Genomic DNA, 27,348 nt, shown 5'->3' with positions numbered 1-27,348 from the left:
GCGGAGAGTGGGCGGCCCGGCCAGGGTCCTCGCGGGTCCTCGGCGGGCCCGGGGGAGGGCCCTCTTTGTGGCTGCAGTTGGCAAGATGGCGCCGGTGGGGGTGGAGAAGAAGCTGCTGCTGGGCCCCAACGGGCCCGCCGTGGCGGCTGCCGGCGACCTGACCAGCGAGGAGGAAGAGGGCCAGAGCCTATGGTAAGACCGCGAGGCGGCCGGGCGGGGCCGGCGGGGCCGGGGAGTGTGCAGCCGAGTGGGGAGCTGTCCGGACTGGGCTGCACCGTCGGACAGACTGACGGGCCGTCGCGGGCCAGTCAGGTCCAGGCTAGCCCCTGGACTGACCGCTTTGCTGTTATCGCCACAGGTCCTCGATTCTGAGCGAGGTGTCCACTCGCGCTAGATCCAAGCTGCCGTCCGGCAAGAACATCCTGGTCTTCGGTGAGCGCCGGACGTGGGGCGTTGCCCGGGGAGCTGGGGTGGGCGAGACGGGCGCCCCTCTCACAGGTCCCAGCCTTCCTTTCTCCTGCCCGCAGCCTGCCTCGCCCAGGAGGGCTTGGAGATCCTGGCTGGACAGCCGGAGAGTGGCCAAGTCCACCGTGCCTGAGGTTGGGCTATCTCTTTTGGAGAGTCAGTGATGCTGGCGTGGAGTTGTCGGCACATTCCTTAGTCATTTGGCCGCAACATCAGCCTTACTTTAAATGTCACTGGTTCTGTGTGGTCATAGCCTCAAAGTTTACCAAATTGCAGGTGTGGAGAGGGGGATGAGTATATGAGAAGGTTAGGTGGAGGAGGTGGGGGGAAATGAGGTGACTTGAGAGTCAGGGGTATGGGGAGATGCCACCGGAACCGTTCCTCCATCTTCATGAGCAGGGCACAGTCGCAGAGACTCTGCAAAGGACAGGAGGTCCTGGGGTCCTCACTAGGGACTTGACTGCATTATTCCAGCCCTCCCTGCTGGGTTCCCTGGGTCAGGTCCCTTATTGTGTCTGGTCTCAGTTTCTGTCCATAAGTGAGGGAGTTTGATCAGGTTCATTCATCCAGAGAATCCATTTGTTGAGAGATTCCTATCGGCTGGGCACTGGAGAGCACAGGCATCCCTCACACATTGCACAAGAGAGACAGATATGTTGGTAATTACACTACACCATGCTGGCATGGGAAGATTATTGTAAGGCATCACAGTGTTTGATGCTGTTTTGCAAGAGGGTACTTTAGGGGTTAGGTGTTTTGAAGGATAAGTGTTAACATGCAGGGGCACAGAGTGTTTGCAGTGACACAGAAGTGACAGGAGGGTGTGGGGGTTTGGAAGATGCCAGAAGCTCCTTGTAGGTGACTGATGAGATAAGTTGGGTCAGATCGTGGAAGGCTGAAGAGTTGATAATGCTTTTTCCTGGAGGCCCCTGATTCTCAAGGCCGTTTGTTTCACTTCCATCCCCTAATCCTCTTGGGAATCACTGTGAGGGTGGTTTTCCCAGTGGTTTTGTTTGTTTGTTTGTTTGTTATTTTATTTATTTATTTTTTAATTTTTTTTTAACATTTATTTATTTTTGAGACAGAGAGAGACAGAGCATGAATGGGGGAAGGACAGAGAGAGAGGGAGACACAGAATCGGAAGCAGGCTCCAGGCTCTGAGCCATCAGCCCAGAGCCCGACGCGGGGCTCGAACTCACGGACCGCGAGATCGTGACCTGAGCTGAAGTCGGACGCTTAACCGACTGAGCCACCCAGGCGCCCCTGTTTGTTTTTTAATGTTTGAGACAGAGAGAGAGAGGGAGACACAGAATCTGAAGCAGGCTCCAGGCCCCGAGCTGTCAGCACAGAGCCTGACGCGGGGCTCGAACCCACGGACCATGAGATCATGATCTGAGCCGACTTCGGATGCTTAACCGACTGAGCCACCCAGGTGCCCCTCCCAACATTTTCGAGGGGGAGCTTATGGTCTTCTTTAGGTGATGATCACTGCAGAAGGTAATAGAGGACCTTTAGAGATCTTTAAGTAAAGTGAGGAACCAAGGTCACCAGATCTGTGTTTTACAAAGGGAATTCTGGCAGCAGAGTTGCAGGTGGCTCAAAATGAGCAGGTATTGAAGTCAGGCTGAGAGTTGTTCACCAAAGCTCGGATGGGGATGTGGAGTCTCTGAATACAGTAGTGACATTGGGGATGGACAGGAGGTCTTTGATCTGGGGAATGCTTCTTAATTCTTATGTCTTGTAATTCCATATTATTAAATACCAGGGGTGCCTTGTAATGTTTCTGGGTGGTGGTTCTTCTTAATGTTTAAGGTTTCTCTTTTGAGGGTGCGGGTGGTTGTTGGTTGGAGGGGTATGAGGAGGCACTTGATAATTACTGAGATTGTGCTTAGGAGTTTTGCTTGGGTCTGTAATTATTTTCATCAGTTTCCTAGCCTTCAGGATGCTTATGAAAGAGAGGTACTAAAATCAAAAGTGAATAATAGCTTCTATTCTTCATGATTGTGAGGCAGGATCAGACTTTTTTTAGTTCAGAGTTCTGGACTGTAAGTTTAATTATATTTTGAAGATTTCTTGCTTTTCTTGTGGTAAAACTTTATTTTGTGTGAAACTAACCCCACCTTTTACTTTCACTTCTCCAAATATATGTCTTATAAATTGGACATATAGACCTGTGGACCTGCCTTATTCCTTCCCTTGTGAAATAAGGATGACTACAGTAGAATGTCATTTTATATCTTGGAATTTGTCACCTTTGTCACCACTGTCCCCCCTCCATTCTTATAGCAAAGCCTGTTTTGTTTATGATGAGTGCAAGTGAGACCTCAGCAGCAGGCTTTGTGTGAAACCTTCGTTATCACTCGTGTGTCAAGATTCCCCATCCTTGCCTAGAGTAAACAGCACACTTTGCCTTCTCTTGTACATCCTTCGTAGGTGAAGATGGTTCTGGTAAAACAACCCTCATGACTAAACTTCAAGGAGCTGAGCATGGCAAAAAAGGAAGAGGCCTAGAGTATCTCTACCTCAGCGTCCACGATGAGGACCGAGATGGTGAGTGATGTGTTGGTCTGTGGTAAGGGGTAAATGCATATCTCAGATTCTGCTGTTGTGGCTCCTATCTTCTGTTTAGTTCTAAGAGAATTAGTCACAGGGGAATAGATGAAGTGTATGTCTTTGTAGGACTTAACCCACTTTTTAAAAGTTTATTTATTTATGTAAGTAATCTCTACACCCAGTGTGGGGCTCGAACTCATGACCGTGAGATCAAGAGTTGCATGTTTTTATGGGTGCCTGGATTGCTCATTCGGTTAAGTGTTTGACTTGGGGCTCAGGTCATGATCTCACGGTTCATGGGCTTGGGCCTTGCATGGGGCTCTGTGCTGACACCTCAGAGCCTAGAGCCTGCTTCGGATTCTGTGTCTCCCTCTATCTCTGCCACTCCCTCCCTCACACTCTGTCTCTCTCTTTCAAAAAAAAATTAATAAACATTAAAAAAAAGAGAAAAAAAAGTAGCATGCTTTTCTGACTAAGCCAGCCAGATGCCCCTTCCCTCTTTCCTTTTTATAGCATGTTAGTAAAAATGAGAAATGAGACTGTTAGCTGTTGTTCTGGGTAGCCCCTAGTTAAAAGGAGATATTGAAGGTAAAGTTTCAGATGCACATATAGGTACTATGAAAGATGTTTTTAAAACCTTTGGACTTTTCTATGAGAGTAATATTTAGCAGATTGATTTGGACACGTTGTTACTTTGCCGGTTCTAGTGGAGAATCTGAAATTGGTATGATTCAGAGAGTAACAGTTTAACAGATATTCACAGGAGAATTTTCTAGGTCTCTTTGTGACAATGTTAGAAATGCTTATTTCCCATGTTTCTTTCAGTGGAGGACAGAGGCTCAGGGGTGAGGATGTTCTCTCGTAATTCCTTATCTCTAGAATGTGGATAGTAATAGTTTTTACCTGTAGGGTAGTTGGGAATATTAACATTATATGAGAAACATTCATAAGGATTAGGTATTTCTTAAAATTCTTATAATTTTGAGTTGGATTGGAGTAATGGCTTTTGGTTACCGCTGCTCAGTAATGCTTCCTTTATAAACTTTAAAGCTTTATGAATGGCTCTAAAATAAATAATCATTGGTGCCTAGTCTTTTCATACGTAAGAAGATTATCTGTGTAGCGTAAGGGTGAAATATCTGTTTTAGATTACTTTCTTTGTATTTGCCTTTATCCATTTAAACAGTAAGGATCACAGTGTAAGGGTGATTATATAAGGGACTAAATCCTACCACTTCTGGTTCCCCATTTCCTTTTTGCTAACATGAAGAAGTTGGACCCAAGTCCCTTCCAGCAGTATAATTCTTTGATCTCCAAGAGTCATTTCATAGAGATCAGGATCTCTTGTTAAAGCTTGGAGAGCTGCATTGTATTAATGTTAAGGTAATGGTCATTTTAGAACCCCAGAGACTTTATACCTGTTCTTCCTCTCCTGGCTTCCTTTGCTGCACTGAACGTTGCCTGAAAGATGTGAAAGAAAGGTAGGAGATGGGCCTGGTGCCGAGGGCTCTTCTTGTATAAGGAAGACAGAGGCTTTCAGGTGCCCAGCTGGGCCCACTGGCCTCAGTGCGGGTAGGGGTGGGACAGAGGGGCTGTTGGGCTAGACTTAGAGGGAGGGCCTCATATTGTCTGAGCCTTTTGCATCCAGTTTTGGTTGGGCAGCGTGGTTATTGTGGAAGCACCTGGGTTTTGGAGCCACCAGAACTCGTTCAGAGTCCTGCTCCCATAATTGCTAGTTGTGACTGATCTAAGCACTCCGCACCTCAGTTTCCTCATTTGTAGAACTGGGTAACCATACCTGTTTTGTAAGTTGACACAATGAGAGGTGGCACATGTTAGGTATAGCCGACTACTTGAGACACAGTGGTGGTAGCTCTAGTACCCTTTTGAAAGTATAAAATGTGGTATAGATACTCTGTGAATCTCTATAGCTGCTTTTATCAAGATGGCATAAGCATATATCATGCCAAAGCATCATATTAACCATAATTACTTGCCTCTGAGTTGAAGGACATGTTAGCATTTATTTCAGATTCCTCAAGGTTGCCTTAAAAATTTCCTGGTCTCTGCATTTTTAGGCCACCTACTTGCAGGTCTGTTTTTGTTTTTGCAGGTCTTTTTTTGATGGAAGAGTTGCCCTTACCAGTAGTTAATTATACTTCTTTCAGTAGGTTTTGGGTTTGTTTTGTTTTGTTTTGTTTTTTGTGATGTGACCGGGTTATAAATATACATTTTGCAGATAATCACACAGATAGAAAAAATGGTCTCTTGTCCCTGGTTTGTGGTAGGGCATGACATGTCGAAGGACCACTGCCTCCATGGTTGTGGACGTCTGTTTAACGTCACATGTGGTTATGTGTGATCTCCATGCACGTGGGTGATAATGTGTAGTGGGCAGTGGGAAGAGAGGCTGAAGAAAGGAACGATGCTTGGTGAGGGGAAGGCATCAAAATCAGTGGGCTTCAGGTACAGAGCAATATCTTTGAAGGCATTCACAGAACCCAAACCAAAACCACTGTCTAAAATGTATTAGGGGGCGCCTGGGTGGCTCAGTCGGTTGGGCGGCCGACTTCGGTTCAGGTCATGATCTCGTGGTCCGTGAGTTCGAGCCCCGCGTCAGGCTCTGTGCTGACAGCTCAGAGCCTGGAGCCTGTTTCAGATTCTGTGTCTCCCTCTCTCTGACCCTCCCCTGTTCATGCTCTGTCTCTCTCTGTCTCAAAAATAAATAAATGTTAAAAAAAAAAAAATTTTTTAAGTGTATTAGAATTTTGAAAGTATAGCTAGACAGTAGATAATAGATACCTTATTATGCTGTTGAAATAAAGTTGTGAATATTAAAATTTTTTACAGCATATGTTTTTGTTTTTTTTTTTTAATTTTTTTTAACGTTTATTTATTTTTGAGATAGAGAGACAGAGCATGAATGGGGGAGGAGCAGAGAGAGAGGGAGACACAGAATCGGAAGCAGGCTCCAGGCTCTGAGCCATCAGCCCAGAGCCCGACGCGGGGCTCGAGCTCACGGACTGCGAGATCGCGAGATCGTGACCTGAGCTGAAGTCGGACGCTCAACCGACTGAGCCACCCAGGCGCCCCTACAGCATATGTTTTAATGAATTAATTACACAAAAAAGGGTAGTTAGCAGAAGATAGATTTTTAAGTATATTTTGGAATTTATTGGGGAAAAAGTTAGTGAAATGATATTTTTGATTGTAGGAGTTTTCCCTCAGTGCACTTTTGTAAGAAAAATATTTCTCAAAAATGGTATCTAAAAACTTTTAAAAATAGATTATCATTTTGGAGAAGTACCTCCTATGGTTTGATCATCCAGTTATGATTTTGGAAGCACATGTTTCATGAAATGTCAGCAGTTGCACGCACATTTGTGTGTATGTTTAGCTTTTAATTATGGAAAACAAAAGAAGGTACAACATAGATTAGAATCATAAACCCCAACCTATGTGTTATTTGCCTTAAACAGTTATCAGTTCTTTACCAATTTTATTTCAACTATACTCTCACCTGCTTCTCCTTTCACTTCACACTGGATTATGTTGAAGCAAATTTCAGACATTATGTCATTTCATCTGCATATATTTCCATCTGTATGTCTAAAAGATAATAATTTTTTAAAAGTTTATTTATTTTGAGAGAGAGTGTATGCACACAAGCGGGGGAGGGAGGGAGGGAGAGAGAGAGAGGAAGAGAGAGAGAATCCCAAGCAGGCTCTGCACTGTCAGCATGGAGCCTGACGCAGGGCTTGAACTCACGAGCCATGAGATAATGACCTGAGCCAAAATCAGGAGTCAAGTGCTTAACAGACTGAGCCACCCAGGTGCCAGGTATCCCATAAGGATTTTTTTTTTAATTTAATTTTTAATTTTTTTTAGAGAGAGAGGAAGAGTATAAGCTGGGAAGAGGGGCAGAGGGAGAGAGAATATCATAAGCAGGTTCCATGCTCAGCACGGAGCCTGACACAGGGCTTGATCCCATGACTCTGGGATCATGACCTGAGCTCATATCAAGAGTCACACGTTCAACCGACTGAGGCACTCAGGAACCCTTAAAAGATAAGGATTTTTAAAAACATAATCATATTCTTATACCGAGAATAACTAATTCCTCAATATCACCAGGCATCCAGTAACTCATGCCTCAGTGTGTATAAGTAATGATTTTATCTTGGCATTTAAACACAAAGGTCCTGTCTCTTTGGTACCCTTTGTAGTATGTGAACGCACTGCTTAGTATGCCTGACAAGAAGACCTTATTTAACCACAGGCTGCTTGGCACAGCTTGGCTGCCTCATACGTTGCTGATATCTGAGGAGAATGGGTTATGTAGATGGTAGTGCAGTTGACCAGTGAACATTTTAGCTTTTGTATGTATCTTGATTCTTATTAAAAGCTAAAATGTCCTTGACTCTTTATTCTACTATACATTGCTGGAATCTGTTTACATGTGGATATAATATATCATGACAATTTAGAAATCTTTAAGTTTAAATGGTTCATCAGATACCTTGACCAAAGGTTACTGCCCCCTGAGCACTTGACCTCTTTTCTGATTAGGATTTCTTGTTGCGTTTTGTATGGTATTCTGTGGTTGTCACTTTTAAATTCCTCTTGATGTGGCTTTTTTTCAGCTGTGCTGATGGTCATTGTGAGGTCGTAACTTCGCTTTACTTCTTTTTTTAGATCATACACGCTGCAACGTGTGGATTCTGGATGGAGACCTGTATCATAAAGGTCTGCTGAAGTTTGCAGTTTCTGCTGAGTCCTTGCCGGAGACCCTGGTCATTTTTGTTGCAGACATGTCTAGGCCTTGGACTGTGATGGAATCTCTTCAGAAGTGGGCTAGTGTTTTACGTGAGCACATTGATAAAATGAAAATTCCACCAGAAGAAATGAGGGAGCTGGAACGGAAGTGTAAGTAAAATAGGATTTTCTCAATTGGAAAATTGACCAGTCTCTTGAGATGGTTCAAGCCACCTTCCTTTTCAGTGTCAAGAGGTTACAAAGCTTCCTTTACAGAATATTTGGTTTTGTTTGTACCATTTATTTCAGAGTTTCTCTTGTAAATTCAATAGTCAAAAAGTACTTAAAGCAGTCTTACTCTCAAGCATCACAGTTGCAGAAAGTAAATGAAACCATATTCCTTTTCATCTCCGTTGGTTCTTTTTTAAAATAAAGATTCTTTGGGGCTTCTGGGTGGCTCGGTCGGTTAAGCGTCCGACTTTGGCTCAGGTCATGATCTTGTGTTTGTGGGTTTGAGCTCTGTGTCAGGTGCAGTGCTGACAGCTCAGAACCTGGAGCCAGCTTCAGATTCTGTGTCTCCCTTTCTCTTTGCCTTTCCCCTGCTCACACTCGATCTCTCTCTCTCTCTCAAAAATAAATAAACATTAAAAAAAAATTAAAGATTATTCTCTCATCCCTCAAAGTTTGATCAGTCTGTGGGTCTTTTTGCTTTTCTGTTACTCTGGCTGCTGAGTTAGCATCACTGGATGTGGAGACTTCGATCTGCGTGCAGCTTGAGTCCATTGCTCTGGGATTCCATTGAGGTCCTAGGGACTCTCTTGTTGACAGGTTTAAAGGAAGCCCTTTAAAGGAGACAAGTCTTTCAGCTTCTACCTTAGTTCATTTTGCCATCAAGCAAGTATGATTTTAGTTAGAAATAGGAAAGTCATTTTTTTTTTTTTGTCATTAAAATGAAAGGCTGTTTTAATACTAAGGACACCCAAGTCCTTTTGACAACAAAGAACTTTCAAATTAAAGGAAGTTTGTTTGTTTTGTTTTTCCTTAATGTGATTCAGAAGCATATTTTTCCTTTCCCTTGCTTCTGCACTTACATCAGCTTCTGTCCCCTTGCCAGGGAAATGGGAGGGGCAGGGGTTGGAGCCATGGCAATGTTCAGCAGCAGCAATCTTGGCCAGGGCAGGCTTGGCTCAGCCTGGCTTTTTTCCACAGGATGACATCATTCTCTTCAGCGAATTAATGAGGGCTTCTAGGGCATGGCACACGGGATCTTCACACTTACTGGCAAAAGGGTTCAGAAATTTTGATGTGCTTTTTAAATCAGATCTCTTGCTGTGTGTCTTCCTGTCATAAATTCCTCTTGCTCCTGTCCCACATTAGCTAAAATGGGGAATTTAAATTCTATGGTGTGCCGTGTGCATGTGTGCTACAGTGGTTGTTATGTAGCTCGGCTGGTCTGCCTTCAGCTGCTGACCTTTCTAGATAATGCCTCTTTTTCCCCTGGAATAGAGACCCTAAAGACAACTTCTTAGAATAGTTCTGAGGCTGAAGAGCTGTTTGTCTTTCACTGCATATTTAGCATCTTGCCCAGATTAATGGGTTAATGCCCTGGAGATTTCAGTCTCTGAATCTGTTTTCTTAGTGTTATAACCTTATAAAGTTTTTTTTTTTTTAACCTTGTGAAGATTTTTAAAACAAACAAAAAAGCAAGGTTGAGCCCCGGATATTGTCCTTTCCCAGATAGGAAAAGTGTCTGCCTTATACCAGGTCTGTTCTATGCACTGGAGAGGCACCTAGCAGATAAGATGCCTGCCTCTGGGGATCTTTTGTTCCCATAAACTATTGAATTCATTTTTTGCTTTGTCATTGCTGTCTGTGTCACTTAGGATTAGACTCAGCTGCTTGTGACACAAAACCAAAATAACAGTGGTTTAAACAAGACTGAAGTTTATTTCTCTCTCCTGTAAATGAAATCTGGAGATAGGCAGTTCAAGCCTAGAAGGCAGCTCTGGGAAGTCAGGTCAAGGATCCTGGCTCCTTTCTGCTTATTGCTTTGTCATCTCTAGGGTGTGGTTCTCTTCCTCTTGACAACTAGAACTGTCACCGCCTTCACATCCGTGTTCCAGGCAGCAGGATGGAGGAAGAAGAAAGAAGGGCTGAAGGGTACATGCCTATTGTCTTTCTAAGGAGGTTGGGAAGTGTAGTTTGTATGGCCATGTGTTCTAGGTATCAGGATTTGGTTTGGTTATAAGGAAGAAGAGGAGAAAGGACATAGGAGGGCAACTAGCAATTGCTGTAACCTCGTCCATGCCTCATGACTCTGGTTAACTTTCTGAAGGCCTCTCTTGTTTTCACCACCCTTCCTCTGAAATGTTTGGAATGATAGTCACGCCTTTGTGTTGCATGTTGAAGGAATGCCTTTGTTAGTGCTGGTTTTAGGTTACATTTTAATAAAGCAGTTGGCCGCCATCTTGCTTATCAGACTCCCTCTTTGCAGATTAATTGGACTCTAGGTATTGTGTTGAATGAGTGAAGGGCTGTCACTCAACCTAGTTTCCAATCAATACCAGTCTCCAGTCTGCTGGGTTTGGAAAGCTGCTCCATTGGGGGGGTCACTTTTTCAGGATTTGGTTCCCCAGTGGTCCTAAATCTGTGGCAGCTGTTTGACTGGCAGTGAGGGGAAGGCAGAGCAACCCCAGAGCCTCCAGAAGGTGGCGCTTGTGTAGGTTAGTCTTGTCTTCCCTGCTTTATGTCTGGGCTTCCCTTACTTATCAAATAGAGAAAAAAGATTAGGTGCTGTCTGTGTGATTTTTCAGGACTGTGGAACCAGTGGGTGATCAGTGAGGTAGGAAGAAGAAGAAGATGAGAGAGAGATGGCAGCAGGTAGGGTAGAGCACTCTGATCCCCTTTTGCTACCAACTATTACGTGATGCTAAAGGGGGAGCCCCCAGGTGGGCTGTTGGCTCCTGCTGTGAAATACTGGCCATCTCACCATTGGAGAGAAATTGTTAATACTGTGGTAAGCGTGCACCCTAAGGGAAATGCACATTTTATTATCTGAATTGCACAGTGCTCACTATGTTCTTATTATCCTTCCTTTCACCAGCCTCTATCTATGTCATGAATACTTATTCTGTCTCCCAACTTATTTTCTGAAATGCTCAGTTATTAAAAACACATGTGTATTTCCTATGGCTACTGGATAGCCACAGTTAAGTTATTCCTTTAGAGAGTGACCAGTCCAACCCAGGGCTTCCCACCTATTTTCATACCATGGCATATGTAGAATACAGCAGTTTGTGCAGCACACTGGGTAATGGAGTTCTATGGAACAGACCTCTGGGGCTGTCTGCCTCTGCTTCCTGCCACAGCCACTTAGCTCACCTGTAACACCCCAGGCTCTGCCGTGCTCACTGTCGTGCAATCCCTGGTTGAGTGCCTCATGTGATATTGGGCAGTGATAGGTATGACCCAAACTTAAACCATTGTATTTTTCAATGAGTTGAAGATTTGTTAAAATACGTTGAAGGAGATTCATGTGAGAACCTTTGATTTCTTCAAGATCCTTCAATAACCACACTAATTAATGAGAAAACCCTTCTCTGTCTCTGTTTTTTTTCTAAAATGCAGTAGAGATCTCTAGTGTTTATATTGACAATGAAATTATATGAATGAGCTTAATTAAAGAGAAGCTGTAGAAATGAAATGTTAATTATGTCTGCACTTTAGGTCTTAGTTGAGATGGTTTTCAATTTGCCCAATATTTTAGGAAAGACATTGTACTCTTTAGAATAATTCCAGGAGCTCATGTAATGATAATGTAAAATCTCTATCGGTTAAAACTCATTGTTTTAAAATGTTTGAAACTTGTTCTGTGGATGAAGAGAAGTATGTGCACCTTTCCCTAGGTTCTCTTTAATGCAGTTATTTGCATTTTCTTAATGAGCATGTTGTGGATGAGACCGAAAGGCATTTTGATCCTTTTGTCCTGTTGTGTGTAGAAGGTAGAGCTGCCTGTTTGCTGCTCTAGCTCATAGCAGTTTTAATTTGTGGGCTGTTCTCTGGCCTGACATGTGAGCCTTGAAGTACCCACGAAAAGGTATGGGTCCGTGGGCTTTGGTTCACTTGGCTTAACCAGGCCCATGAACCACTCTCAGCTTCAGGGCCCTCCTATGGGATTGCACTCTTGATACGCTAGTGACTGTGTATGCTAAGAAGTGGACATTTTACTCCTGACCCCTTCTTGTGTTAGGAACAGGTCCGCCAACACTGCACAGTGACTCAGGATCTCCTAAAGATGAGACTGGGTCCACAAGAGTCAGGATGATGAGGAGACGTGGATGGTGCTGGCCAAGCCCAGCCTTGCTCCTTAGTACAGACATAGCTGTGTGAAAACAGCATGTTCTTGTGGAATTCAGATGGTTTTACTCTTCTGATTTTTTGAAAATGTTAGATATATAAGAAATGTGGCTTTTTTCATAGAAACTATTAAATAATAGAAACTACTAAAACCTTAGATGTTTTTAAAACCTATTTAAGGGATGCCTAGGAAGCCCCTGTATGTTGGAAGAGTGTACAGTTCTTGACCTCGGGGTTGTGAGTTCAAGCCCCCATGTTGGGTGTAGAGATTACTTGAAAATAAAATCTTTTTTTAAAAAATTAAATCTTGGGGTGCCTGGGTGGCTCAGTCGGTTGAGCATCCGACTTCGGCACAGGTCATGATCTCGTGGTTGACGAGTTCGAGCCCCACGTCAGGCTCTGTGCTGACAGCTCGGAGCCTGGAGCCTCCTTCAGATTCTGTGTCTCCCTCTCTCTCTGCCCCTCCCCTGCTCATGCTCTGTCTCTCTCTGTCTCAAAAATAAAAAATAAAAAATAAATTTTTTTTTTTTTTTTAAGTAGAAGAATAAAAAAAAAAATAAAACCTGTTTAAGAGTTGGATATAATTAAACATGTCCAGGGGAATATCTTTGCTGCTCTGAAGTTATAATGCTCAGACAATATGTTAGAATTGGCATTTTGTATCACCACCTCCAAATCCCTAATATTACAGTAAGGCAGAGTGGGGAAGTTTGTCAGAACTCTTATTTTTTGTGCTTATTACTACCTTTTTCAGTTTTCTAAAACTGGCGTGTGTATTTTTATTTGTGTGATTTCCTTTTACTTTTTCACCTGTAGTTGTGAAAGATTTTCAAGACTATATTGAGCCTGAAGAAGGTTGTCAAGGTTCCCCGCAGAGAAGAGGACCTCTGACCTCAGGTCCTGACGAAGAAAATGTTGCCCTGCCTCTTGGTGACAATATGCTGACTCATAACCTGGGAATCCCAGTGTTGGTGGTGTGCACAAAGGTATGTGCCAGGAATGGGTTTGGCCAGTGAACAATTAACCATCTAAAAGAAACTTAGAGGCTCTTGTTGGGTGTCTTCCCATGGGAGAGTTGGACTAATTCAGGATTCATAAGATACATTGAATATGTCAGGCTAGAAAATATTGTCATTTAATGTTGCTGCTGGAAACATGACATTACTCTGTTCATAGTTTATCTCTCCATGAAGTACTGTCTATTGAGTGATTCAAACTCAGAACTAAAAGCAGTTTTTTTAAGGCTCTGTAAACCAGTTGGTCTAGCCTAAACTGATGGCTAAAAAAATAGAAGAGCAGAATTCTTTTGGGGTTTTGGTCATTTAAAGTCTGTTGGATTTGAGATGGTTTTCAGGAAGAACATAACACTGGAGGAAGAAGGAACGGAACTCACTTTCTTCTGCCCTGTAGGATGATGATGTGGGAATGAAAATTAAGTTGAGTCGTAGAGAAATAATTGTTTCTCTTAGAAAAGAAAAAGTAGCTTTAAAACCATTTTGGGTTTATGGGGCGCCTGGCTTGCTCAGTCAGAAGAGCATGCAACTCTTAATCTCAGGGTCATGAGTTTGAGCCCCGTGTTAGGTGTAGAGATTATTTAAAAATAAATAAACTTAAAAAAATTTGTTTTTGGATTTTAAAAGTACTTTATTCCCAACCACACAGTGTGCCATTCACATTATATTCTGTGAGATGGGAGTTCTTTGGAGGGTGCAGTGCACAGCTACGTCCCATGGCCTGCTTCCTGCTGTGACTGTGTTTGATTCTTAGAACAACTGTGAGGTGATCAGACTGTTACGTCCCCACTTTGCAGCTCTGGAAACTGTGGCCCAGGATGAAAGAGAAATCTCCAGTTGCTTTTCACTCTTTCACTTTTCACTCTTTTCACTCACTTTCACTTTTGTCTAATTAATGTTTAGACCCTTGGCTGTGGCTTTCTTCTTTGGAACTATGATAGTTTATTTCTGTAGAAGACACCATTCCCATCCTCAGCAGGCAGAGAAGCAAAGAGGTGACTCCTTTCTCTTTCTGTCTTCCCTGCAGTGTGATGCAGTGAGTGTCCTGGAGAAGGAGCATGATTACAGGGACGAGCACTTTGACTTCATCCAATCACACCTACGGAGGTTCTGCCTCCAGTGTATCCTTGGAGCGCTGTGTCAGGGCACAGGAGCACAGGCTCCCTTCTGTGCTAATTCAGGCTTCCCTCTAGATTGGTATCTTCAAAAAGATAAAGAACTTCCTGAATCTAGAACGGTCTTCTGCCGGGGAAAAATTGTATACATCTTTTTATTAGTTTTGTATTTTACTGTATTGGAATTTGAGACTTACTGATTTGTGCCTGCCTTTCACTTATTTTTATTTTTAATGCTGTACATTTGATAGGCTTTCATATTAAGAAGAAAGCTGATATGGATAGTCTTACTACCAAAACTACTTTCATCATATCTTGGAAATCTTTTTAAACTTTGCTTTTTTGCAAAAAGGTTAATTACCCAACACGATATTGTTATAGATGCCACAAAGAGTTTCCCATATGTTTATGTTGTGTGGTGTCCATGAGAGATACTGCGTCAACAGTCTTTTGAGTTATACTTCTGTAAAAATACAGTAGCAAGTGGTGCTACATCCCCATACCACTTCCTCTGGGCCTTTTATCTTGTCCAGCTCAGTGGAGGGTGCTGATACATGTAGGTACCCATCTCTTACAGAAGATGTGCTTAATAATAAACTGGATCACATGTGAACATCTGTGTCTAGGAAAGAATCTGCACCCTGGATATGCTGAGCGTGTTTTCCTGGGCTAATCTCAGAGCCATTAACTTCACTGCTTATGAACCAACCTGACGGGTCAAAAGACAACAGTCTGCATGTTAAAAAATGAACCACATGGCCTGCCACCATTGACATCCTTTATGCTTTTGACATGGTTCATCTGTCATTACCGTTTAGTTTTAAAAGTTTTAACACTTTCTGTTGATCATGTGTTGATCAAAAACTAATTAGCCTGTGAGTAGTACTTTGAGGATTATGGTTGGCTATGTTTGCTTTTGTCTCCTGCAGTGAATTGGTTTTCCTTAAGCAGATTGATTAGATGGAGCAGCCTTGATTTACACATCAGTGAAGGAGGAGAAAAACCTCGACTTGTTGTATAAGTACATTGTTCATAAAACGTATGGCTTCCACTTTATCACACCTGCCTTAGTTGTGGAAAAGGATGCAGTTTTTATGTGAGTTCCTTATAGGTGATTTCAAATGCTGCTTTTCATAGTACATTTGCTCTTTTCTTTTTATCCTTCCATGTAAGGTGCCTTCTGTCTCTTTCGTACACCGCCAGCTTTCTGCTGCCTTGGGGCAAAGTGCTTGGCCTGGACCTCACAGGGGATAGATAGACCCAGATCCTTTCTAGACTGTTTGCCATTCTGCTTCACTCTAAGGGAAGTAGGTGGAGTGAGGTCATGGGTGCTGCCTTTCATCATTGAGAGCAAGGTACCAAAACTTAAGCCAGACTTTTTTGCCACTTATTGTCAACTCCAGTAGAATACTGGCTGGAGGAAGGAGTTGAAGTATAGGGAATTGGGCTTTGGGGACCCTGATGCCTTCTGTTGAAGCATGTGATCTCTCTGCCCATTGGCAGAGATGATTGCAGGCACCCTTGTTGGTGTACCCGTCAGCATGGGCTTTGGCTATACTGAATGCGTGTTGTATTTTTGGTACTTTAGAGCCACGGGGGCTGCTGTCCTGGGCAGAGACTTAGATACCTGTCTGTTCCAGTTTGTGTTTTTCTGTCACTGGAAAATGATGAGTGTTTTGGATGTGTGAATGAATGATGAAGCTGTGTGGCCTCTGAGAGGACTTGTGCTAGTAGATCAGTGTTTGTAGGCTTCGATATCCTCTTGACTTCAGAATTACAGTTCATTCAGCAATTGCTGAGCACTTCCTAGGTGTCTGGGTTCTATGCTAAGGACACAGAAGTGAACAAGATACGGTCCCTGCACACAGCACTGGAGGGCAGGGGTGGAGGAGTAATGGAGTGGTAGTGGAGGCAGTGCGGCAGGGAGGGCAGAGGGGGTGATGCTGGAAGGCTGAGTGTGTGTGTGTGCTAGGCAGGCTAGAAGGAATGGAGGGGTAGGAGGAACAGCCTCTCAGAAGGCTGAAGATGTGATAGCCAAGAGCTCTTGGCACTGAATAGGTTGCTTCCTGAACATTTAGGGAGAGCCTCATTTGGGCTCCTCACAGATGGCAGAGCTAGAGCCTTGGGTGGCTTTTAGAGGATTGTTGTCCAGAGCAATCACACAGGCATCAAAGACACAAGCTCAGTGAATGATATGTGAGTGCCCAAATTACTTGTGATCCTGAGGAATAGGAAGCCCCAGGAAGACAGGTTGAGGATCAGGGCTGGTCTGGAGAGGAGAAGCATCTCACACCTTCCGAAGGCTGCTTGGGTTGTGGCTGTATCTTGATCATACCCTGTCCCTTTGAATCCTTGATCCTTTGGTAGTTTGCCTGTTTGGGAACTGGTGAAGTCAGCAAAACCATTTGGGTAGAGCACCCTGGGTAGGAGCGCCCTCTTGGTTGTGGAGCAGTGAAGTAGGACTTAGGTGGAGAAAGGGAGACCTGTGAGAATCTGGTGGGAACAGTAGGCTACCGTGGCTTAACTTAATGGAACGTGGATGCCATCCTGCTTAGTGATCTCAAGCAGGGCAGCACCCATGTAGGAGCCTCAAGGACTCCTTGTGTCCCTCTGGTTTGCAGCCCAGGAGAGTACAGATCCTGCTGCCCTGCTTTGTTCCACGGTACATCTTCCCACACCAGTAAAATTAATGAACTAGTCCACAAGAAAACTGTTTTCAGAAGACTTCTGAGTTCTTCTACACCAAAGCCCAAGAGAAACGGTCTCATCTGGAGCTGTGTCTGTGCTGCTCTCTATGTCCTCCGCTCTGTGGGAACAAGGCCCCATTGTGTCCTTGCTCTTCTGGGTGGAGTTGTGTGAAAACTCTGAACACTTCTGTGGGTCAGCATGTGGAGTCAATAAGATCTGACTCTGGCTCCTAGGTTTTGGGCCCCATGAGCTCAGTACAGAACAGAACCTGCCATGTCAATCTGATGGGTTATGCCGGCAGTAAATTTTGGCTTTCCTGCCACAAGCTACAAGCCAGCCCCAGCAGCTACAGGCCAGATTTTGTGGGAATGGGTCTCACCTAGGAGTCCTCGCTAACCCGGAATGTTACCTAACGTGTGCTATAAGGCAGTCCCAGGAAAAGCAAATCCATCCCTGTCTCTTTGCTTTTAGACCTGCAGGCTGGGACAACGAAAAGAAAATAGCTATTTTACATGAAAATTTCACAACTGTGAAGCCAGAAGATGCATATGAAGATTTTATTGTGAAACCTCCTGTGAGAAAGGTACCCAGATTAGTCACTTTGAGTTGTAGGCGTTTTTCTGTGTTTTTTTATTTTTATTTTTATTTATTTATTTATTTATTTTTTTTATGGGAAAAGAAACATTTAAAGAGATATGTCTTACACATTGAACCATTTTGGGGGGAAGAAAAATGTAATCCAAGAGCCTCTTAAAAAAAGTTTAGGTGAAGTCTGGTGTGAATGTAAATGGCTCCAGGTGGTGGGGTGTGAGTGCTGGAGGGCCCACAAGGCCACAAGGAGTTGGGTTGAAGTTTCCTACTAAGTCCTGACAATGCCACTGCTACCTCGGGATTACTGTTAGGACATCCCTGTGCTCCCCTGATCTTCAGGCCCTGATCTGAGAGGGGTGGTTGAGAACCTGCCACTTAAAAATGTCAGTTGGCCACATGGCATGGCTGGTCTTGGTGCCAGGCTAAAAAAACATAATTGCGCTGTTGCCGCGGGGACTCTCCCTGGACCCGTGTTGAGACCTGAGCCCAAGATTCTTCTTTCAGTGAGAATTTTGACAGTAGTTCGGGTGTTCTTGGCCTGTGACCACAAATGAGTATGTCACTTCACTTCACAGCTAGTCCATGACAAAGAGTTGGCAGCCGAGGATGAGCAGGTGTTCCTAATGAAGCAACAGGTAAGAAAAACCAGTGAGGCCAGAGCAGAGGCCTTCTCTTGCATGAAATGCCAGTCCCCTGGGATGAGGTGGAGGGCATCACAAAGAGCTTGCAGCGTTAAAGGGATTGCCACCAGGTCTCCTTGTTCCCTCCCATTTCTGGCATTGGTACAGAGTAGGAGTTAGACCAGCTGCCTCAGGTGATCCCCTGCCTGCTTGCAGATTCTCAACAATGATAGGCTTGGTATCATTTTAAGTACCCTTTCTTTCTGGAAATTAGGTTTTTTGGCATAATACTTCCTGTGTTGACAGTTTACCAAGTGCCCTGACTTCACTTCCATTATTTCACATAGCCCCACACAGCCCTGTGCATGAAGGCAGGTGAGCTGATGTACCCATTTTGTAGGTGAGGAGAGTAACTTCCACAAGCTGACAGTTCAGAATGCAAACCCAGTCTCCGCTTCCTGTTTTACTAGGACTATTGTTAGACATGCCACTTAGACCTGTCATAGGTCTTCCTGATGGTCCAGGCAGCTCTGCGGAGGGTGTTGATGGGTTTTTTTTTGCCAGCTGGTCCTCCTTTCTGTGTTCTCCTTGCTTCCAAAACTGGTTACTTGAATTATTTTTTTCACCATGTAGCAAATTTCTGAATTTAAACATTTTGCATGTATAATATAAAACCTGACTTGGTTGTTATTAATGGCGCCCTCTAGTGGAGTACTGGGAAGTGTTTCTCCAGACTTTCCGTCCACTCTGCAGGCCTCTATTAATGGCCAGTGTGTCCCTCTCTTTGCAGTCACTCCTTGCCAAGCAGCCAGCCACGCCCACGAGAGCTTCTGTGAGTACCTTAAACTAAATGGGGTCAAGGCTCAGTGTTGTAGGTGTCTTCATACTTTATGCCATTATTTGTAAGAGCTTTTATTTGTGTGGGTTTTTGTATTTGCAAAGGGAATTTGGTTTCCCTGAAAGCCCAGGGCCAGGAACATAGTAGGGACTCAGGAAAGGAATACAGCTCTGGGAAATAGAGTGAGCAGGTTTCATTATCTTGATGTCTCTTCTCTAAGGAGAAACTAAGGTCTAGAAAGAGACTGAGCTGGGGGCAAACTCCCAGTCCTACCTCCCTTCTCCTTACGCTGTGAAAAATATCCTGCAGAGCATGTCTTCATTTTGGGGATGTGTATTTCCTGTTATTTTTATGCCTGTATGTAACTTGGGCTGGTTTTGGACTTAGGAATCCCCTGCGAGAGGACCCTCTGGCTCTCCAAGAACTCAGGGCCGGGGAGGGCCAGCGAGTGTGCCTAGTGCCTCCCCAGGCACATCAGTAAAGAAGCCGGACCCAAACATCAAAAGTATGTATCCTGCCTCTGTGGAGAGTGTTTAGTCTTGGGCCTGAGGTCTGAAGGGGCTATGTGGCTGGGTTTGGAACGTGGAGGCCCGTGGCAGCTGGGCTGTTCTCTTCCCCAAGAAGGGGCTGCTTTCCACTTTCCTTCGCTCAAAGGGAAGGGGCTCGTGGTTGGCAGACACTAAGGCTGGTTCCTTTTTGGAATCAATGGCCCTTACACTTGGTTCTGTATCAGGCCATGCAGGTTCTTTCAAAGAGGAATACAACATAATCACTTTATAATGTGTATTTTGAGGGTTGTCTGGGTGACTCAGTCCGTTGAATGTCTAATTCTTGATTTTGGCTCAGGTCATAATCTCATAGTTCATGAGATCAAGCTCCACACTGTCAGTATGGGATTCTTTCTCTTTCTCTTCCCCTGACACTTGCATGCTCGCTCGCTCTCTCAAACTAAATAAACATTAAAAATAAATAAGGGGGCGTCTGAGTAGCTCAGTCAATTGAGCGTCTGACTTCGGCTCAGGTCATGCATGATCTTGCAGTTTCAGAGCTCGAGACCCACATTGGGCTCTCGGCTGTCAGCACGGAGCCCGCTTCTGATCCTCTGTTCCCCTGTCTCCCTGCCCCTCCTCCGCTCACTGTGTCTCTCTTAAATAAACTTTTAAAATAAATAAGGGTGCTTGGGTGGCTCAGCTGGTTAAGCATCTGACTTTGGGTCAGGTCGTGATCTCACCGTTTGGGAGTTTGAGCCCCGCTTCAGGTGAGCATGAGCCCCCACTTTGGGTGAGCCCCACTTCTCTCTCTCTCTCTCTCTCTCTCTCTCGCAAAACATGATAAAAATAAATCTTTTTTTTTTTTTAATGTTTATTATTGAGAGAGATAGAGAGAGAGAGACAGAGCATGAGCATGGGAAGGGCAGAGACAGGAGAAGAAACAATCCGAAGCAGGCTCCAGGCTCTGAGCTGTCAGCACAGAGCCTGACGCGGGGCTCAAACTCACAGACTGCAAGATTATGACCTGAGCTGAAGTTGGATGCTTAACTGACTGAGCCACCCAGGTGCCCCCCCCAAAAAATAAGTCTTAAGTAAATAAGTAGTAAATTTTTAAAAATGTGTAATTTGAGGGGCGCCTGGCTGGCTGGCTCAGCTGGTTGAGCATGCAACTCTTTTTTTTTTTTTTTTTTTATGTTTATTTATTTTTGAGAGAGTGCACGAGTGAGGGAGGGGCAGAGAGAGAGGTTGACACAGAATCTGAAGCCAGCTCCAGGCTCTGAGCTGTCAGCACAGAGCCTGATGGAGGGCTTAAACCCACAAACCATGAGATCGTGACCTGAGCTGAAGTCGGATGCTTAATTGACTGAGCCACCCAGGTGCCCCTAGGGCATGCGACTCTTGAGCTTGGGGTTGTGAGTTCAAGCCCCATATTGGGTGTGGTGAGTACTTTTAAAAATAAGTAAAAAAAAAAATACAGTGTATATTTTGAGTCCTTGATTTTGTTTCTCATTTTTAAATGATTATTATATATGAACTATGGCATTTTCTTCCCCCTTCACTTCTCTTTTCAAGCTCAGTTACTTAGAAGTTTAAGTAGCCCTTATCCTAGTGACTTAGTAATATCTAAATGTGTTGGTTACAATAAAACTCGCAAAACAAAATTTTATTTAATTCTTATGTGTACAATAGCTATCTCCAACTCAGAATGAGACCTTTTCACATCAGCCTTGGAATGTTAAGGGCTTATAAAACTTTGGGAAACACTGCCTCATGGACAGGGAGATGAGGCAGAGCATGAGTTCTTTTATGTCCCCAGATAGGTGGGAAATCTAAACAGATTTGCACTTACCATGCTAATAGGGAAGTAGCCTTGGCAGTGGCAATAATGAATGTGCTCAGTGTCCTGGGAAGATGATAGCCAGAGATGGATAATTCCAAGCTGAAAACTAGTTTTGTGGTGGTGGTAATTGAGTCATCCTGGTGGTATAAGGCTTTTTTTCTTAATGTTTCCTTAGATAACGCAGCAAGTGAAGGTGTGTTGGCCAGCTTCTTCAATAGTCTGCTGAGTAAAAAGACAGGTTCTCCTGGAAGTCCTGGTGCTGGTGGTGTGCAGAGTGCAGCCAAGAAGTCAGGTACTAAAGGGCCCTTGGAAACCTATGATCCTTGTGGTTGAGCAGTGCTGGAGGTGGGGGAGTGGATAGGAGCGTATGCCTTTACCTGATGTGCACGTCCTCCGTATTCCCAATAGCCAAGCAAGTAAGCACATCTCCACCTTGTACTGAGCAGTACACTTTACAGCATGCAGGTTTCTTTGGCACATTTAAAGGTGGGATTTGTATACATTGGGTTCTCAGGAACTGACTATTGGGTGAGTTGAGTTATATCCTAAACTGTATATGTGACCCTGGTATTGGAACTGTTTGTTGGAGGTCATGGTCTAGGGTGTGGCACTGATATTTTATTTATTATATTTAATTTTCTGTGATGTTTTATAAGGATATTTGTTCACTGTCCCCAGTCCTGCCATGAGCTGAGCCTGTCTCACTGGAGGCTCATCAATTCCTGCTCCATGAAGCTCCCCCTTGTCACAGGCACACTCTCTGTGGCAACCCACACACTCCTTTCGTGTGGGCCAGTAGAGCAAGTGTGTGTCTTGAGGCCTCTGAAACAAAAGAGCCGAGTTCCTTGGGAATTACCCATTTTGCTGGGAAGCTCCAGGCTTTTTTTCTTTTCTTTTCTTTTTTTTTTTTTAAACGTTTATTTCTGAGAGACAGAGCGTGAGCAGGGGAGGGACAGAGAGAGAAGGAGACACAGAATCCGAAGCAGGCTCCAGGCTGTAGGCTCTGAGCTGTCAGCACATAGCCCGGCGTGGGGCTTAAACTCAGGGACCATGAGATCATGACCTGAGCCGAAGTCAGACACTAACCGGCTGAGCGCCCCACGCACCCCACTAGGCTATTTTAAAATGGGTTTGTTTTTAACTTTCCATTGACTATACTATCCTATACAGTGTTTTCCCTAATTGGTGTTTTCAGATCAAAGGAGGCCCTCAGGAGATCACTCCATCCTCAGGTCAGCCGGTCCTTCAGGGGCTCCTGAGTTCTTAGAGACTCCACCTGGTCTGGTGGCCTAGGCTGTGGGCTGGTATTTCTGATAGGAGAGAAGGGTCATTTCCAAGTCCCAGCTAGCATTTGAAAACAAAAAAATATGAGCACTGACTTTGTGCAGGATTGAAATGTCTGACCTTAGTCTTATATTCTTATTGAAGCATGGTGTTTCCAGGGTACCCATATGAGTTAAAGTACTGTAATTAAAAACAAAACCTAAACACCTATTCTGTCTGAGGCACAGAAAGTAGTTTGCCATATGCCAGAAACTCACACACCACCTCTAACAAGGAGGTGATGACAGTGCATGGGGTCAGGGGTGGGTGGTGAGAGTGTTTTCAGAAAGGCCCTTATATTTGGCACAAAGGCTTGCCCAGGCAGGGGGCAGTTATGTAGTCAGAGGAACACGGACCTGTCATGTTTGGAAGGAAGGGTTGAATTAGGGTATCTCCTCGTCGTCACCGCAATGAAAAAAAAAGCTTGCTTTCATTCTTACTGAGGTTATTATCACCACAAGTGATTACAGAAATCTGTATCATTTTAAATGTTCCTTTTAAAAAATTCTTTTCTGTTTCCCATCACTGCTGCTTTTTCTTTCTTTCTTTCTTTCTTTTTTTTTTTTAAGGACAAAAGACTGTGTTGACAAATGTTCAGGAAGAACTGGATAGAATGACTCGAAAACCAGACTCCATGGTAACAAACTCTTCAACAGAAAATGAAGCCTGATCCTCCTTAAAAAGTGCATATGTAAAATGACCAAATAACTATGTATATTGATCTGCTAAGACAAGGATTTTTCTGATATGGCACATGCTATCAGTTTTTTGGGGCAGGGGAGATGAACTTAAAAAATACTTCATTGGCTTGTCCAAATATGAAATGCACATTTAGGAAGGTTACGTGTCAGACCCCTTTGTTAAGGATAACCCTTGGACTCTCAGGCATGTGGCTCTCTTGTGAGAAGCAAGCACAGCAGGGCCTTTTGTGAAAGGGAGGGTAGATCGAGAGAAAGATGGCCCGCTTTCTTTCAGGGTGGAGCATATGAGACCAGGAAATCAATGATCAGAAGGCGGTTAGTCTGACCAGTTGCGTGTTAGCAAATTCACTTGTTCTTGGGAAGCAGATTAAGTAGCAGCAAGTCCAGGAAAGAGAACGACGGAAAGGAGGAATTCGAGAAGTGACGGTGGGGAAGCTGAACGTTGGAGGAGATGAGGAAGGAGGAGACGAGCGGTGTTAGTAAATACCGTGTGTTCGGTAGAAAGTCGAATAATCATTTTTAAGATTTAAAAGTATTTCCAAACTAAATACTGAGAAAATGGGAGTAAGATTTGTTCTGAATGCATCTCTAACTTAAGAAAGATGTGTAAAGTGTGGGGGTGCCTGAGTCAGGTGGAGCTGACACGGGTGGGGAAGATGGCAGCTGCCTGAGACTCACACGTGTGGCCCAGGCCATGTCCTCAGGACGAGCTGGGCTCCACGCATGTGCGTCGGGGGGGCATTCACTGTGGAGTGTGTTTAAAGTCAGCAGTTACAAAATTAGTTTAACTTTGCATTGTGTTTTCTAAATAGCTCCTGCTTTGTTTTTTAAATTAAAAAAAATTTTTTTATACTACCACAGGCTGGCCTACTAACAGAGAATGGGTGACCAACCTCTCATTTTACCATAATGCAGTGTGCTACAGAAAGTTTGAGGGAGGTTTGTAATGTAATTGCACTCTGATGAATTGGCTTGCACCAATCCCTGCCTTATGGTCTGTGGACACCTTCACAGAGTTCCATTGATGCAAAAGGGTCTTGTCCTAGCTCTCTGGTCTGATCAGTGCTATCAGATGGACAAATAAGTGTGAATGTTTTATATTGCAAATGGAAATGATACATTTCTCTTACTTGTGTTTTTCATAAAATGTAGCATTTTTTTCTTACGGAAACAAGAGTTTCCGTGTCTCCGTGTAGAGCAAATTCATGCACATCATCATGTCATACCACCATTCTAGAAATGACTTCTGTGGATTTGAAATGGCACTTTTAATTTTATATGCGACACAACATTTGAATGCAAACACTACCATTGATTTAATATATAAAACATTTGTTGTCAAACCAAGGGAAAAAACCACAGTTCACTTATGTGGAGTTTACTTTTTTTATATGAATGTTTGTTGTACTGTGTCTGAAAATAACTTCCCTAACGTCATTACTTTTACATACCAGATTTGATTGACCACTAACATAGTACTGGGCATAACTTAATATCCTGTGTTGTATATACAAAGACTCTAATAAGACTGTCTTGAATTGCTTTTTTTGTAAAGGTCTGAACACTGTTAAGGAGAAAGCTGAGTATTTAGTTGCCTTTCTGACAAACATAAAAACATGTTTTTTGTGCCAGTTTTATTGTTAAAAATACACTTTTCCACCCCTTTTTAAATTCAGTTATTTGTTTAATGTATTGTGGCTTCCAATCACCAGATTGTCCACGTAATGACAGTAAACTGACTGTATAAGGATAGTTGTGGTGTAGTGACCAGTAGATGCCCAACAGCTGTGGCCACACTGATGGGGGCGTCACTTACCTCTCTCTACAGCAGCTGGGGTGGGGGTAGGGGCAAAATGATTGACCTCAGAAACAAGACAGAATTATTCGAAAGGCACATGCCTGTGGGGGATACAGTGTGATTTCAAATTTTAATGCAAAATTTTACTTTTTACAAAGTTTTTTTTTGTCATTTAAACTAATAAGCACTTTTGTGTCAATATAAGATGTACTAAAACTGATGAAGTGCTAAGACACCTGTCTTGTGAGGGAAGATTTCTTGGGGATCACTTTGAGTTTCTCGTAACGAGTGGCTGCTCCTAGTAGCGGAAGACACTGGTGCGCGTAATATGTCATGTGCTCAGTGGTTGCCAAAGTCTACCAACTTTGGGGAGCTGCAGGGTTCTTTTTGGGGGGGTGGGAGGAGGGGAGATATTTTTTGTTATTTTGGGGTTTTCAAGCAGTGGAACCAAAGGCCGAACAATAAACAGCCTTTACTTTTTAAAGTAAAATTCATTTTATTTGCAGAATACACTTGTATGGTAGACTATTAAAGACAGTTTTCTGACTATTTATATATATTATAGTGGTTACATCTGCTGTTTGTCTTTAAGATGGAAAAATCAAAGAAATAAGCCCAACCTTGAAGATGTGGCCATGAATTGGTCTTTCCTAAAAATGCAACGGGTATGCTGCTAGAATTATTTAATTTTGTTTGCACTTTTTTTTTGATTGGCATTTTAAAAATCACTATTTAAACTGATGATGTCGTATTTTATGAGTTTAACAAAGTTGCAAGTGACTGCTCTGTACATCATGACCTTAACAATGTTGATGCTGTAAGTGAAAGTTCACTGTCGTCTCTATACTGAGTTTATTGGTGTTTTTAACTTAAAATTTGGACTGCAGATTATTCCCCCACCAGCCTTAGTCCAGGGGTGTGGCTCTAACCGGATACAGTTATGCAGTCATGTGGAACCTTGCTTTCTAGTGCTGGAAAAGAAGATGTCTCTAATTACTGGCTTCAATAAACACGAATCCAGACTGCTTACAATTTTTGGTGACTTTCTTTATGATAAATTATCTCACTGGAGAGAGATTGAATTGTCTGCTAATCATATGGCATATCTACCATGTGGCAAAAAATGTTTACCTCTCTCACTAAAAATTATTAGACATTCTGTTAAGAAAACTGTTAAATCCATATTTTGAAGTATGTGGAGTTCTAAGCTGCAGGTAAAGTATAGTGGTGTTTGTGAGTTATCCAACATATTTTCTTGCCTCTTAGATAAATTCTTGATTGTCTTAATTGAGCTCGTTTTCACTTAGCTAATTTGGAAGACTTCAGCTTCGTAGAGGAGTTTCAGAGCAATTGTATCATAATCCTTTTTATCTATTTAAATGGGGAACAGTAAAATATGTTCAAGAAAATCGGATTTGTCATTTTAGAGATGCCCCCTTTCTGTTTCTTACACTTACTTTAAGTGTGTTGAATACGTTCAGGTCATAGAAAATCCCACATTCTGGGTTTGTCTCATTGTTCATGATTTGATTCAGGTTAAATGGCTTTTGCAAGGATACTACATAAGTGAGGTTACATATGTTCTAGTGCATCACATTAGGTTGTCCCTGTATTGGGATGTTAGGTTTGATTCTCTTTGATTAAGGTGGTGGCCCCCAGTTCTATCTAGTAAACTGTGGGTGGTACTATTGAGTATCTTGGTCTTCAGCCACCTTTTTACCCATTGGTTATAGCACCTGCTGATGATTTTTTGCCTAAATCCGTTATCTCATTAGGAGTCTTTTTTTTTTTTTTTTGGAATGTTTGTTTATTTTTGAGAGAGAACACTCGAGCACTCGAGGGTCACAAAGAGAGGGAGACAAAAGGATCCAAAGCTCTCTCCGCTGACAGCAGAGAGCCTAATGTGGGGTGGAGCTTTAATCACGAACTGTGAGATCACGACCTGAGCCAAAATCAGATGCTTAACCTACTGAGCCATCCAAGCGCCCCTCATTAGGAGTCTTAAGTGATAATTTTCTTATCCCATCATTCCTCCTGCATTTATTAGCCGGCATTCATCTATAAAAAGGAGTTCTCTTCCTTCTGCTCTTTTTGGGTAGTTGTTTTCACTGTGAATTTTTAGATTCAGAGTGTTACAATCTAATAACTCATTCTTTTTGATGCTCACATTGCCCTAGATTTCATGAGTGGGAGCCCTCTCA

The 27,348-nt window shown here is 43.3% G+C and overlaps 1 protein-coding gene across 1 annotated transcript; it reads left to right on the top strand.

The window, feature by feature from the left end:
- Positions 1 to 26,179, top strand: DYNC1LI2 (dynein cytoplasmic 1 light intermediate chain 2). Its single transcript, XM_019455705.2, has 13 exons — positions 1 to 192; positions 359 to 432; positions 2,899 to 3,015; positions 7,714 to 7,944; positions 12,946 to 13,115; positions 14,170 to 14,263; positions 15,218 to 15,353; positions 17,417 to 17,528; positions 18,112 to 18,171; positions 18,947 to 18,988; positions 19,382 to 19,499; positions 21,501 to 21,617; positions 23,218 to 26,179. The coding sequence occupies exons 1-13, from the start codon at positions 86 to 88 to the stop codon at positions 23,316 to 23,318; spliced, it is 1,479 nt and encodes a 492-aa protein (XP_019311250.1). The 5' UTR covers positions 1 to 85; the 3' UTR covers positions 23,319 to 26,179.
- The last annotated feature ends 1,169 nt before the right edge of the window (positions 26,180 to 27,348 follow it).

The sequence above is a fragment of the Panthera pardus genome, unplaced genomic scaffold (assembly GCF_024362965.1).
Source record: "Panthera pardus isolate Hobbes unplaced genomic scaffold, ASM2436296v1 HiC_scaffold_19, whole genome shotgun sequence".
Classification (NCBI taxonomy): domain Eukaryota; kingdom Metazoa; phylum Chordata; class Mammalia; order Carnivora; family Felidae; genus Panthera; species Panthera pardus.
The sequence above is the reverse complement of the archived record's forward strand: the minus strand, read 5'-3'. Positions and strand labels throughout refer to the sequence as shown.

Bases quoted from the DNA above. Each gene is read 5' to 3' on its own strand.
- DYNC1LI2 (XM_019455705.2), top strand. From the start codon at position 86: ATGGCGCCGGTGGGGGTGGAGAAGAAGCTGCTGCTGGGCCCCAACGGG. The intron at 433-2,898 runs GTGAGCGCCGGA...CATCCTTCGTAG, and splicing joins CAAGAACATCCTGGTCTTCG to GTGAAGATGGTTCTGGTAAA. The intron at 14,264-15,217 runs GTATCCTTGGAG...CAGATTGATTAG, and splicing joins ACGGAGGTTCTGCCTCCAGT to ATGGAGCAGCCTTGATTTAC.